The sequence below is a fragment of the Rana temporaria genome, chromosome 2 (genome assembly GCF_905171775.1).
Source record: "Rana temporaria chromosome 2, aRanTem1.1, whole genome shotgun sequence".
Taxonomy (NCBI): Eukaryota; Metazoa; Chordata; class Amphibia; order Anura; family Ranidae; genus Rana; species Rana temporaria.
Window position 1 is genome coordinate 100789204 of NC_053490.1, and position 15098 is coordinate 100804301.

A 15098-nucleotide genomic window follows, 5' to 3' on the forward strand; every position below is an offset into this window, starting at 1 on the left:
CTGGATCGTGACATATGATCCATCTTTGGACCTATGAGATATTTCTATACACACACCGTCGCCTCATATAAAGTCCCATGACCCCTTCTTTCTTTTTTCTCCGTATCCAGGGATGGAGGCTTGGCTTGTGTTATTGCAGGGTTCCATTGGGTCATTTTCTTTTTAGATGAAAGCTATAAGTGAAAAATAATAAAGTAAAGGAAAAATTGCAAAAATGGTCTGGCCATCTGAGTGAAAAAATGGAGCACAGGGCCTGGCAGTGAAAGGGTTAATCTGCATCTACCAGGACATGCATTAAAGTGTGTGAGTGGGATATTAAACAGTAGACTTTATTAGTACAGGAACTACTGGCAATGGTAAAATATGCTTAGCAGACAAGCATAATATGTGTTTTCTGTATAAATGAGGGTAATATAAAGAGGGAATGGGCTGAGCTTGTCTCTTCATCCATTTTTATACTCCCAGTGCTCAAAATTTTAATTATACATGGATTACTGTTTATTGAAGCATTTTACAGCATACAATGTCACAAATATATACAGCAAACATTATATTTAGACTACACTAATAAGCAAGCCAGAACCCCTAATTCATATATAGACATGATATGAAAAGGAGATTTTTAAGTAGGCTTTTATGCCATGCATTGATTGAGCAGCTTCATCATATCTCTGTATATATGTCTTCGCTTTAGCAGTGATGTCCATGGCTGGAGTGATGCTTGCTTATGGGGACATGGCTTCTGGAGCTGAACCCTCCCTTATGATGATGGTGGTGTTGGTGGTGCTGGTGGTGGCTACTAGCTTCATGGGACTTTCCTGAAGAATGGTGTTTTCCTCCAGTGCTGGAGTGCAGGACAGCTGAAATAAATGGATAGGTTATGTCAATATGGTAAGCTTTTCCATTCCAGGCAATATGTATATACGTGTCTAGGCAATGTAGTTCAGTAGACAATGCACTATTATGAATCCAGCAAGTCTACTCAAATTTTCTTCAAGGGAAAGTATACTTTAATTAAATTTTCATTATCCCACCCTCCCTAGTCCTCTTGTCTCTATATTTTAGAATATAAAGATAGATGTAGTTAGTTTCAGATGGTCTGTGTTTGCCTGAAATTAGAAACTGCACCTAATGATCTGTACACAGTATTATTAATCCCAAAAACATTAACACATAATGGTTTAGAGTATAGTATCTGTGGTAAAAATAATTAATATAAATTATGAATTATTCATTAGTAAATAAACTATATTCAAGATATGTCCACACTAAATATGGTAGGCATAGAATTTACATTAATACTGTATGTGAATTTGCAAATTTTTATTATATATGGAACAAATTGTTTTACTTACAAATGTTTACATGTCCCTCTGCACCTATCCTGAAAATGAGAAACATTAACAGAATTTTAGCATGAATTTCATTTTGTAAGATTTTGCACAATTACAGCAAGTCCACATTGCATGACTCCACATCAACTTTCTTTGCAAACATTCTGCAATTCTGCTGCAAGTTCTGGTTCAGTTATGTTGTGCAATAATCATCCAACCACAGGGGTCACTGTGGCTGAATTTAATGCTGTACACTTGCAGTGCTCTTGCTGTAGACTCCCCATTGCAACTTTGCTCTTGCTAGAGACTTGCCATGTAAATTTGTTACAAATTGGAAAAGTGTCAACTAGAACTTGTGCTTCAAGTGCTCTGCAAGTGTACAACTTGCCAGTGAAATTGTGCAGCAAGTTAACAGACTTACAAATCAACACTGACACAAATTTGTGGCAAGTTATATTTGCTATCTGGGTAAAGAACTAAAATGTATTTCTTACATATAAAGAAAATGCAGATTCCTTGGTTCTGACCCTTACATACAGTATCTGTCTATTAAAATATTGCTGCCCAATTGTGACATATTAGCAAAAAATATTTATGTCTGTAGAAATGTACAACTTTTGCAAACCCTCAGTCTAATAATACTCTTGAGGTCCATAGTGACATTTACATTCTGGCTCTGCCACACAACACAGTCATCCTGGTGACCTGACTCTGATGCAGCTAAATAACACAGCTAGGCCACCTCCCTAACCCAAGCCAGACTGATGAGGTAATCTTTTTGTTTTATATTCCAGTTAGCATGTTTCTTGCCTGACATCTGAAGTATATACCTGTGCTCTTCTCCTTCCAGCATTTTCTTATAAGTGGCAATCTCAATATCCAGAGCCAGTTTAACATTCATCAGTTCTTGGTATTCTCTTAGTTGGCGAGCCATGTCCTGTTTGGCCTTCTGTAGGGCAGCTTCCAATTCAGACAATTTTTGCTTGGCATCCCTGACAGCAGCTTCACCACTTTCCTCAGCTTCCCTGATGGCAGCTTCAAGTGCAGCACGCTAGAAATGATTACATTTTTTTTAATCTGGTATTTCCAGCTTTGTTTTGTTTTAGTTCAATAAGCTTGACAAAATATTCATGAGCAAAAAGGATCTCTATGAAAAAAGTGCTGAAAATGTTCTATTTATATCAACAAGAAAACAATAGATTACATATTACAAAGAAATTATAATTTTTTATATATCCAATCTAAAAATTTCTGATCAGTTTAAATCTGGAAAAAAGATAACATTAAACATTAATCTAAACAAGCGCTATAAAACTGTTAAAAACCCTAAATCAGAGCCGCTAACAATATTGTAAAATTGGCCATAAAATTATAAAAAAAACCTCTGGATTTATACCTGGGATTTGGCACATTCAATTTCACCCTTAAGCCTCTGAATTGTCCGATTGAGATCCGCAATCTCATTTGAGCTGTTCTGCAGATCGTTTCCATTTCTTCCAGCTGCCATTCGCAGATCTTCAAACTGTATATAATAAAAAAAAGAAGAAGAACATTCTGAATATTTGTGGAAACCAAATGTTTTAATTCCATTTGTTATTCCATGCGCCATTTTATTTGAAGGCTCATGTCTCATAGGAAAACTGCATATTTTGAATACATTAAGATTTAAAACTACGATGTTAAATTTAATTGTTATAAGTAGAAGATATGCCAGAAAAAAAAAATAACATAGATGTTATTCTCTCAAAAGAAAAAAAAATATATATATATATATTTCAGATTACCAGTACTTTGATGTGGTGGCTGCATTAATTTTCCTTTTTCATGCTGAAAACATTTTCAGCAAGTAAAGAAAATGTGTGTTGATCTTGACAGAAATGCAGTGTCTTGGTTACTTCTAGGGAGTTGAACTGAGGGCACAAACAATGTTTCCTTCCTTCTGTAAACTACTAATCCTATCCACTAACATGTAATAGAGATGGAGAGGAAGACATATTTGAAGTCATATTAAATACCATGGCTCCCTCCATAAATACAGTCGAGCGAGGGAAAGCAATTGTGTTTTTTGCAGTATTGCCAAGAAACAAAAAATGAAAAAGGCCAAAATGAAAACAAATGCAGGCACCACATGTAAGGCAAAGAGATGCTTTTAAATGCATGTTAACTCTGGGCTGAACTATACATATCATATTATGTAGAAAAGGGTTGGCTGAAATCAAAATGTAAAATGATGATCTATTATACAGATGGCCTCAAGCTAGCCCAGTGGCAGCACACTAATGATGTTTTAACACTGGGTAACTGTACTGACAGCATTAGTTTCATTAAATGAATATATTATTTTAAAATAAACCATGGCAGAATATCGGCTGTGGTGAACATATACCGTTTTCCTCTCAATCACTTATTCAAACTATTCATAACTGCTTACATCTATTCTGAATTACAATGAATGGTGATACCTGTTGCCTTGTAACTCCAATTATAACACACTCACCCTGGATTGGTACATGGCTTCAGCCTCTGCTCTACTTCTGTTAGCAATCTCTTCATATTGAGCTCTGACCTCAGCGATGATACCATTGATGTCTAGGTCTCGGCTGTTGTCCATGGACACAAGAACTGAGGTGTCTGAAATCTGAGCTTGGAGTTGATTGATTTCCTGAAATTTTAGAAAAGATTTACAGCAACTACAGTACAGCAGTATAAATTAATTAAGAAATGTGCTTATGACCCAAAAGTAGCAATATTTACCGCATCATACAGGGTCCTAAGGAAGCTGATCTCATCGCTCAGGGAGTCGGCCTTGGTCTGAAGTTCAGCTTTGTTCATGAAAGCAGCATCAACATCCTAAAGTTAGAAATACAGAGTTATTCGTTTTATTAGTGTTGCATTAACAGACAATACAGAAAGCTGTGACTAATTTAAAATGCTTACCCTCTTCAGAGAAACAAACTCATTCTCAGCACCTGTTCTTCTGTTGACTTCATCTTCATATCTGTAAAAAGACACATTTTTATTTTTACATATGTCCTTTACATACTAAACAATCTGTAAATTATTATTATTATTATTTTTTTACGTCACAATGTACAGTATAAGATTTCCTATCATCTGTGCCCAGTCTTGCCACAAAGACTTAATCCAGCTCTGAGCAATCCTCATTTATTGTTCAGTGAAATAAAACAGACTTACAGAGAAAAACCTTAGTCCGTTCCACCCCCTTGCTGTGAGTGACAGGTTATTTACATATCTCTTGCACTAGCCTGGAGACAGGCATTCTTTTTTAATTCCCACCCCCACTCCTTTTCTGAACTCATGTGGTTACTTTTCTGGATTTTGACTGGATGTTAGTGATCATAGCAGAATTTAGTGTAAGGAATACACAAGAGAAAATGCATGTTGACAAGGGGAGTGTAGAGGAGGGCGGGGAGTCTACTGACATCACGACTCCACCCACAGAGCTCCAGACAACAGATAAACCCACAGTATCTGCAGCTTTTCAGTTCTTATAGCAGACAGAGGGGAGACATTTGACAGGTAAGGATACATGCAGGAGGCATGTATATCCTTATAGATCAGCACTATGGCAGTAGCTTAGAAAGGATGAGAGAGGGTTTACATCCACTTTAACTGTTTCTAAACCATTGAGTCCCCAGTGCCAATTTAAAATGGTATGAGTAGAGTGACTATTTGTCCCAGTGCTAAAACTGAAGGCTGTCAATGACAGTCAGCATTCAGTTCTAAGCCCTGGAGCTAAAATGATCATCTCCTGGACCTCTGATGCTTCTACAGTCAATTCCTTAGGAGCGCACTGCAGAAACGAATGCCAACACTACGGGGTTGATTTACTAAAGGCAAACGACTGTGCACTTTGCAAAGTGTAGTTGCACTCTGCAAGCACAATTGCTCTGGAGCTTAGTAAATGAGCAGAAGCTCTACTGACTTCCATCATCCAATCATGTGCAAGCAAAAATGCTTTTTTTTTACTAAGCTCTGGGGCAGCTTCACTTTTCAAAGTGCACAGTCTATTTGCATTCAGTAAATCAACCCCTATGCTTCTGTTTAGTATTTTCATCGTAAGTGTAATGTCATCACGCGTCACTGCACTTACTCTTAGGCCCAGATTCACAGAGTGTGGGCGCACATTACGCCGCCGTAGCGCAAACAATGTACGCTACGCCAACGCAGCGCAGAGAGGCAAGCATGGAATTCAGCAAGCCAGTGCTCCCAACGCTGCTCCAGGTTTCGAAGGCGTATGCCGGTGTAGGTGGAAGTGGGCGCGACCCATGCAAATGAGGCGTGACCCCATGCAAACGATGGGCCGAGCGCCAGACAGATACGTATCACGAACTGCGCATGCGCCGTGACGTGGACGGATCCCTCTGCGCCTGCTCACAACCACGTCGGAACAACTGCCTAAACTACGCTGGATCACTGCGTACGGCGTGAACGTAACCTACGCCCCGCCAGACACACGTCCAACGTAAAATACGCCGGCATAACTTTATGCCGGACGTACAATTTACACGCACATCGCATAGCCTGCGTCGGGCGCACGCACGTTCGTGAATCGCCGTATTTCCCTCATTTGCATATTTGAATGGCTAATCAATGGGAGCGCCACCATGCGTCCAGCCTTAATGTGCGCCCATCCTACGCCGGCGAAGGCAAGTTACGTCGGCGGGGTGAAGCCTGTTTTTAGGCGGATCTTAGTTTGTGGGTCTGGCGCACAGATACGACGGCGCACATTTGCACTTACGTCGGCATACCTTGTTATACGTCGGCGTAAGTGCTTTGTGAATCTGGGCCTTAGTATGTAGGCCCAGCCAAAGCTGTTGCAGACAACAATAAATCACTATTACAAACAATCTGCGGCTGCACAGCTGCATGAGGGTGTGGATCTGGTCTCTATTTAATAGATCCACCCCCCCTTCACGGAGAAAAAAATTGTTAATAAAAATTGAACCAACATTTTTTTCCCTTCCAAAATCCTTACAACAATGATGGTTTGATGATTGGGTTGAGGTTTGCATTAATTGCTAATGTAAGTGAATACAATGTCATCTTCATTTTTAATATAGTGGCAAATATGAAAAATTCACCATTGTAATCATTTGTGCCCACGTTAACAGGATTTAATCTTACTGTAATATTGTGAAACTGATTTCTGCAAGCCAATTTCCCCTTGCATGCATTGTAGCATCAAAAATGAATAAAGCTTTCCTAACTTGTATATGTTCACTTTGAGTTTTACCATATTGCTACATTACCTAAAAGTTGCACTGTGATATTATTTTAATCAGCAGACTTGAATTAACATATTTTGTAGTAAATATCTGGGGACTCTCAAATTCTGCAAATGTTGTCTTGGGAAAAATTATATGAAAATGCATTTTTTCTAATTGTTTTACTATTTATTTTCAATAAATATGTTCCTAAAAAACTAAATACAGTATCATAGCAAATGTATACCCTTATATTATTTTGAAGCTGACAAGGACAAGCTTTGCCGTTTTTTAAACCTGCAGTTGCCATGGGGCTATAACACCCACCATTTTAGTGAAAGTTATGCTGAGAGCTGACATAAACACACTGGCAACTGTGACAGTTACCACCAGAGGCATGCCTTAAATGTAGCATACACTGGGCCAGATCCACAGCCAGCCAGCGCAACGTAAATTTTTCCATTTAAGTTACACTGCCGCAAAGTTGCCAAGTTAGGTGCCGATCCACAAAGCACTTACCTGGAAATTTGCGGCGGTGTAACTTAAATCCGTCCGGCGCAAGGCGGGCCAATTTAAATGGGCGAATCCCATTTAAATTAGGCGCGCTCCCGCGCCGGACGTACTGCGCATGCTCCGCCGGGTAAATTACCCGGCGTGCATTGCGCTAACAGACGTCGCTCCGACGTCATTTGCTTAGACGGTAACGTAAATGGCGTCCAGCGCCATTCACGGACGTCTTACGCAAACGACGTAGAGTTTGAATTTTCGACGTGGGAACGACGGCCATACTTAATAGGGCTTAGTCAAATAGGACTCAGCCCTATTTTTACACGGCGTAACTCGACGTAAACGATGTAGAATTAGCGCGACGGGCCCGTCAGAACGTTCGTGGATCGCTGTAAGTGGTCATTTGCATATTCTAGGCTGGCCGCAATGGCCTCGCCACCTAGCGGCCGGCCTAGAATTGCATCCTTAAGATTCGACAGTGTAATTCAATTACACATGTCGGATCTTCTGTCTATCTCTTGGAAACTGATTCTGTGGATCAGTTCCAAAGATAGAAACAGGGATACGACGGCGTATCAGTAGATACGCCGTCGTATCTCTTTTGTGGATTACCCCCACTGTGTTTAATTTAAGGATTTTGATTAAGGTTTTACATAAGGACATTTCTAACAAGCTTTATTTTGAGAAGCCGTTTAATTGTGATCTTAGTTCTGCTTTAAGAATTAGATGCTAGGATTTAAGGACTAATACTAGAATTTCCACATTGTCAGTCTGAGCCTGGCCCCAAAACATGGAGAGGGTAAAGCTTTACCGTTAGATGCAGGGTACTCCATAAATGTATGCATTAGTGTGTAATAGTATTGGTACCTTCTCCTTAGTTCTTCTACAGTGCCCTCCATGCTGTTCCTCTCTGCATCCAGTGGAGCTCTCTCACATTCTAGATTCTCCAGCTGTCTTCTGAGGTTGCCAATAAAAGCCTCAAACAAAGGTTCAATCTGAGAGCTTGCTGTATTCTGATCTTGTAGAATAGACCATTTGGTCTCCAGCATCTTGTTCTGCTGTTCCAAAAATCTTACCTATGTTGAGAGTATAAAAAAATTGTCTATGGGTATAGAAATGGAGTAACATACAATAATATACTGTATATACTTTCACATGAACCTAAACCAGATTGGATTGGCAAAAGCATTTTATTAGAATATTTTCTATGTTCTTTGTCTGAGACAGTACAATTTACTACAGAGAATGCACATCTATTTTTCCATTAATAAAAAAGTTCACTAGAATGAACTGCATATCACTCATGTGGAAATTGGTTCATTTAGGAGGCTGAAGAATTTATGCTTTCAAACTTTAATTTAAAGTCAATGAGGCTGATTTACTAAAGGAGTTCAAAATCTTCACTAAAATTATATTTACATTTATTATTCAATAACGTGAAAAGCAAATTCCTGTTAATTATAAATATACAATAATGAGCAGGTGCTTTTCTCATGTTTGGATAATTGAGGTAGATAGTAACACAACTTTTGAATTACAGTTTTCAAACCCTTTAGTAAATAAGCCCTATTGAATTCATATTCACTATATTAATGGCAATATATTTTCATAGACATGCTGTGTATGACATTTTAAGTAAAGTATATACTGGGAAATAATTTTAAGTAATTTGCAGAAACCTGCAGATCATTGTGGGGACAGTTATACATAATAACATCAAACTGCATTGGTTGATTATGCAAAATAAATTGTACATTTAGGGACACAACTTTAGGACTTTAATCAAACACAACATAACACATACACCTTGATGTGCTTTTCTTTTATTACCTTATAAATATTGTCGGCCACTTAATAATATATACATACACCTTTTTGTTTCATTATAAATGAACTTGACAATTCTCACCTGGTCAATAAAGGAGGCAAATTTATTATTCAGGCCCCTAATTTGGTTCTTTTCTTCTGTTCTAACTCTTTGGATGTTTGGGTCAATTTCCAGGTTGAGAGGAGCCAGAAGACCCTGGTTTACAGTAACTGATGTGATCCCTCCAGAACCAGAACCAGACATTCCTTTAAATCCATAACCATGTCCAACAATACCATGTCCATGTCCACTTTTTCCTACATGGAAACTTCCCATTGAAATCTTAGGTCCCTTTGACCCAACAGAATGGTCACTCTTGCTGCTGAAGCAATGCTTGGTCTGGTGAACATTTTTAGAAGAGTGTGATAGGAAGCTGTGTGAGCTGGAATGTTTGGGTAAAGAAACAGAACCAGAACTGAAGTGCTTGTGTCCAGATGAGGCCAGGATTGAGCGGTGAGACATGATTAGAGTTGATACACAGGGGATCCAAGGTGCTGTCTACTCTCCAAAGCAATGTTCAATGCTCTGACACTTGCTAGGCTCTTTTTATACTAAACTGGGTGTAGTTAGTATTATTGACATTGTTATGACTTCCTATGATTTTAGCTTGATGATAATAGTTTATCCGTTTGTCACAGAAAATAAAACAGTAACCTATCTATATTTTCAAAGCTGTGACACTTTTACTAGTGGCTAATAATATAATAAAACAATTTTATATTAGTATAAACAATATGAGTTGATGTTATTACAAGAAATAATTACCATGTCTTGTATATGTCCCAGTAATGCCTTATAAGTTTGTTGTACTTGGAATGGTCCAATATTTAAAAAATCAAGATATTGAATTTCAGGGATTTCAAGGTTATTCATGATAAGGTTATGTAGCACACCCCATAGGGACTGCTAATGAACTTGGATCCCGACTCTTTCACAAGCACCCAAAAACAGAGAAGAGTCTGTGACTTTGTTTTTGTTGTTCATTAAGGGGTTAATAACTTGAATAGGGATGGGAGGTTATGGGATGCCCACTTGACTTCAGCAAACTTTCTTCAATACTTCAGGGACACCTTCCTATATACAGTTTATATACAGTACTACTTTATTTTCCTCCTGCACAGCTTTTGCTTGCTCCATCTGAATCACTTTAATTTATCTGACAGGCTCCCAGTCAGATTAGCAATAGCCATATACAGGCGGGAACTCGTAGCTCCATTTGTGTAGCACAGTGTAGTGAAACAGCTTGTAACTCTTCCATTGTGGTCACTGATCCCAGCACCACCTTATCAGTAGGGATGGGCCAAATTGACCCCTGTTCGGTTCGCAATTAAAGTCAATGGGACCCGAACGTCAAAAATCAAAGGTGCCAATTTTGAAGGTTTATATGCAAGTAATTGGGCATACAATGGTTATAGGGGTCTGGGTACTGCCCTGGGGGACATGTAGCAAAAAAAAAAAGTTTTTGAAAAACATAATTTTTAAATGAGCAGTGATTTTTAACCACTTCCATACAGGGCATTTTCACCCCCTTCCTACCCAGACAAATTTTTAGTTTTCAGCGCTGTTGCATTCTGAATGACAATTGCGCGGTCATGCAACACTGTACCCAAATTAAATCTTTATGTTTTTACCCCCACAAATAGACCTTTCATTTGGTGGTATTTGATCTTCTCTGCGGTTTTTATTATTTGCGCTATAAACAAAATAAGAGCAACAATTTTGAAAAAACACCATATTTCTTACTTTTTGATTTAATAAATATCAACATTTAAAAAATAAAAAATAAATGTTTCATCAGTTTAGACAGATACATATTCTTCTACATATTTTTGGTAAAAAAAAATCACAATAAGCGTATATTGATTGGTTTGCGCAAAAGTTATAGCGTCTAAAAAAATAGGGGATAGATTTATGGCATATTTATTTATTATTGTTTTTTTTACTAGTAATGGCGGCGATCTGCGATTTTTATTGTGACCGTGACATTGTGGCGGACATATCGGACACTTTTGACAAGTTTTTGGGACCATTCACATTTATACAGCGATTAGTGCTATAAAACTGCACTGATTACTGTGTAAATGTGACTGACAGGGAAGGGGTTAACAGTAGGGGGTGCTGAAGGGGTTAATATGTTCCCTGGGAGTGATTTCTAACTGTAGGGGCAGGGGGACTCACAAGGAGAGGAGATCGATCTGTGTTCCTCTGTTCTGGGAACACACATCGGTCTCCTCACCTCTGACAGGAGGTGGATCTGTGTGTTTACACACACAGATCCACACTCCTGCCATGTTTGCCGGCAATCGTGGGTGCCCGGTGGACATCGTGACCGTCGGGCATGTGCACTGGGTTGCGAGCTTTGCCACGGGCACATGCGCCCCCTAGAAGCCGTGATGCACAGGACGTCATATGACGTCCACTCTGAAGGACAGACAGTTCCTGCCGACATCATATTATTATGGCTCGGTAGGGAACTGGTTAAAATGAAAGCATAAAAATGAAAAAATCCTTCCAATATAGTGCCTGGGGTCCCCTTAGTCTACCTGTAAAGTGGCAGATCTGTACCATGTCTAGAATCTGCTGCAGCAATAATTGCATTTATAAAGCCCCAAAAAAATGAAATTTTCACTGCAAGCTGCCTTTATTTTGCTCAGCAACCGCTGGGGGGCCAGTGTGTATGATGAGGCCACAATGTAGTGCACTGGGAACAAGATTATAGATTTTTTGGATACATTCTGGTGTCACTTTGACTTTAAATAGAAGTAACAGGTTTATTAAAATTGGTCTTTGGTTGTTGGTGGTGCCTACCCACTGTAACCCTACAGAGGTACTCTTGGCCTTGCTGTAAAAAATTGCAATAATGTGCACCTGTCAAACAGGTGCAGAAAAATTGGTCTTTGGGTGTTGGTGGCGCCTTCCTACCATAACCCTATAGAGGTACTCTTGATGAAAGCAAGAATTGGCCTTGCAGTAAAAAAAATTAATAATATGCACCTGTCAAACAGGTGCAGAAAAATTGGTCTTTGGGTGCCGGTGGTGCCTTCCCACCGTAACCCTATAAAGGTACTCTTGATGAAAGCAAGAATTGACCTTGCTGTAAAAATAAATAAATAATATGCACCTGTCAAACATTCTTCCAGATGACATGATTGAACACCCTCAAAGCTAGGCAAATTCAAAATCCTGCAGAGATTCCACATCCCAAAAAGACTTAATCAGTGACATCAGCATCAGGGGCATCATAGCTAATAATCAAGGACGGATTCATTTTTATAAAAGTCAAACAGTCCACGGAGTCTGTGGACAGATGCGTTCTATGATCACTAATGAAACCTCCTGCAGCACTCAATGCCTGTTGTGAAAACACGCTGGATGCAGGGCAGCCGAACAACTCCATAGCATACTGGGCAAGTTCTGGCCAGTGGTCTATTCTCATGACCCAGTAAGTCAGTGGATCATCAGCTGGAAAGCTCTCCATCTCTGTTTTGGCCCCCAAGGTAATCCTCCACCATCTGATGCAGACACTGCTGATGGGATGTGTAAGCTGACAGTCCTGGGTGGCGAGGACTAAAAAAATTACAAAATGCCTCACTTAGGTTGACGCTATCTCCAACGCTCCTCTCTTGACCAACAGAAGACTCAAAACAACGTTTTCCACGACACTGTAACCTACTGGAGTCAGGAAAAACGTTCAATAAAATCATCTTTAACATGTCCTCAAGAGATTTTAACTCCTGCACTCTCTTTGGGGACGGGATGTGTTCTGAGACCTCCCCCTTATAACGGTGGTCAAGGAGGGTTTCCTATCAGTAATCATCTTTCTCCTTTATGCCATGTATTCTTGGGTTCTTTCTCAGGCTTTGAAGCATGAGGTTGCCCATGCGCCTCAAATTTGCAGAGGCTTGATAAGCAGACTCCTCTGGGTCACTCAGGAAGACAGCATCTGGAACTTCCTCCTCCCAGCCACGTACTACTCCCAAGGGTCCTGGGGTTTGAAAGCCATCACTTACAGCTTACATAGTTACATAGTAGGTGAGGTTGAAAAAAGACACAAGTCCATCAAGTCCAACCTATGTGTGTGATTATATGTCAGTATTACCTTGTATATCCCTGTATGTTGTGGTCGCTTAGGTGCTTATGTATAAGTTTCTTGAAACTATCGAGGCCCCCCGCTGAGACCTTTGCCTGTGGAAGGGAATTTCACATCCTTGCCGCTCTTACAGTAAAAAACCCTCTATGTAGTTTAAGGTTAAACCTCTTTTCTTCTGATTTTAATGAGTGGCCACATGTCTCCCTTCCACAAAAAAGTTGTATCCCTATTGTGGGGTCACCAGTATGGTATTTGTAAATTGAAATCATATCTCCTCTCAAGTGTCTCTTCTCCAGAGAGAATAAGTTCAGTCGTATCCTCCAGACCCTTTTTTAGCTTTGTTGCACTGCTTTGTACTCGCTCCATTTCCAGTACATCCTTCCTGAGGATTGGTGTCCATAACTGGACAGCATACTCTAGGTGCAGGTACAGCCAGACCATAGCCTTGTACAGTGGGAGAATTATCGTTTTATCTCTGGAGTTAATCCCATTTTTTATGCATGCCAATATTCTGTTTGCTTTTTTAGCAGCAGCTTGGCATTGCATGACATTGCTGAGCCTATCATCTACAAGGATCCCAAGGTCCTTTTCCATCCTAGATTCCCCCAGAGGTTCTCCCCCCAGATTGACGCATGTCAAAGACTATGCATGTGCCAGAATCCTCCTCCTCATCCTCCTACCCTCTCTCCTCCTACCCTATCTCCTCCTGTGTGTTCTGTGACATAGGAATAGGGTGTCTGGATAAAGTGGGCCTTGAGAGGAAAGAAAGTCCCCCTCTTCCTCCTGCTGCTCTGCCTCCAGTGTCCTGTCCATAATGCCAAGCAGAGTCTTCCCCAGCAGGAACACAACAGGGATTGTGTCACTAATGCATGTACTGTCACGGATCACCATCCTTGTGGCCTCCTCAATTGGTGACAATACAGTGCATGCATCCTTAATGATCAGCCATTGGCACGGGGAAAAAAAGCTGAGGCGACCTGAGCCTGTTGTTGTGCCATATTCGCACAGGTACTCGTTTACGACCCTCTGCTTCATGTATAGCAGCTGCAGCATTGACAAAGTTGAGTTCCACCTGATGAGCATGTCACAAATCAGGCAGTTTACAGGCAGGTGGATTTCCTGCTAAATTTCAGCCAACCGAGCACTGGCTGTGTATGACCGCCGGCCTCTTCTTGCCAGCTTTGGCACATCTTGCAATCCTGGGTACGTATTTAAGAAATGCTACACCACCAAATTGAGGACATGTTCCAGGCATGGCACATGTGTCAACTTTCGCTGTCTAAGGGCGGACAGGAGGTTTGAGCCATTATCGCACACCACCATTCCTGATTCCAGCTGGCATGGTTTGAACCACCTCTGGGCCTGTCCCTGCAAAGCTGCAAGAATCTCTGCTCCGGTGTGGTTCCTGTCCACTAAACACACCAGCTAAAGCACTGCATGGAACTTTTTAGCCTGACTCTGGGAATAGCCCTTTGAACGCTTAGGGGGTTGTCCTGATGTTCACAGGACAATTCTGCAGAGGAGGGCATGGGAGGAGCTGGAGGAGGAGGGGGTAGAGCTCACAGGTCTGGCATCATAACCACCAGCTGTATGGAGATGTGGGAGCACAACAAGCTGCAGCACCAAGCCCTGTCCTGCATCCTTTCGACTTTAAAGCAGCGTTACCCATTGTGCTGTGAACAAAATATATTGTCCCTGTCCATGCTTGCTGGACCACGTGTCAGCAGTTAGGTACATTTTACAGTTGACTGCCTTGCCCAACAATGCCAGAACATTCCCTTTCACGTGATGGTAGAGAGATGGAACGGCCTTGCGTGAAAAGTATGAGCGACTGGGAACCTGCCAATGTGGTACAGCACATTGCGGAAGCAGGCTTAATCCACCAGGCTAAAAGGCAGAAGTTGGAGAGCCAACAGCTTTGACAATCTTGCATTTAGACGCTGGGCATGTGGGTGGCAGGGATTGTATTTTTTTTCCGCTGTAGCAGATGGGGCAGAGAAATTTGCCGGCTACAGTCTACAGCTGGTGGTGTGCTTCTGGCAGATGAGCTGCTAGGACCTGGGACACCCTGT

The 15098-nt window shown here is 40.7% G+C and overlaps 1 protein-coding gene across 1 annotated transcript; it reads right to left on the minus strand.

Annotated features, from left to right (window-relative positions):
• Nucleotides 1-485: 485 nt before the first annotated feature.
• On the minus strand, nucleotides 486-9464 carry LOC120929284 (keratin, type II cytoskeletal cochleal-like). The gene is made up of 9 exons (XM_040340610.1): nucleotides 8979-9464; nucleotides 7937-8145; nucleotides 4272-4332; nucleotides 4089-4184; nucleotides 3832-3996; nucleotides 2731-2856; nucleotides 2165-2385; nucleotides 1356-1384; nucleotides 486-860 (listed from the first exon to the last, which is right to left on the minus strand). The coding sequence occupies exons 1-9, from the start codon at nucleotides 9396-9398 to the stop codon at nucleotides 691-693; spliced, it is 1497 nt and encodes a 498-aa protein (XP_040196544.1). The 5' UTR covers nucleotides 9399-9464; the 3' UTR covers nucleotides 486-690.
• Between the last annotated feature and the right edge of the window lie 5634 nt (nucleotides 9465-15098).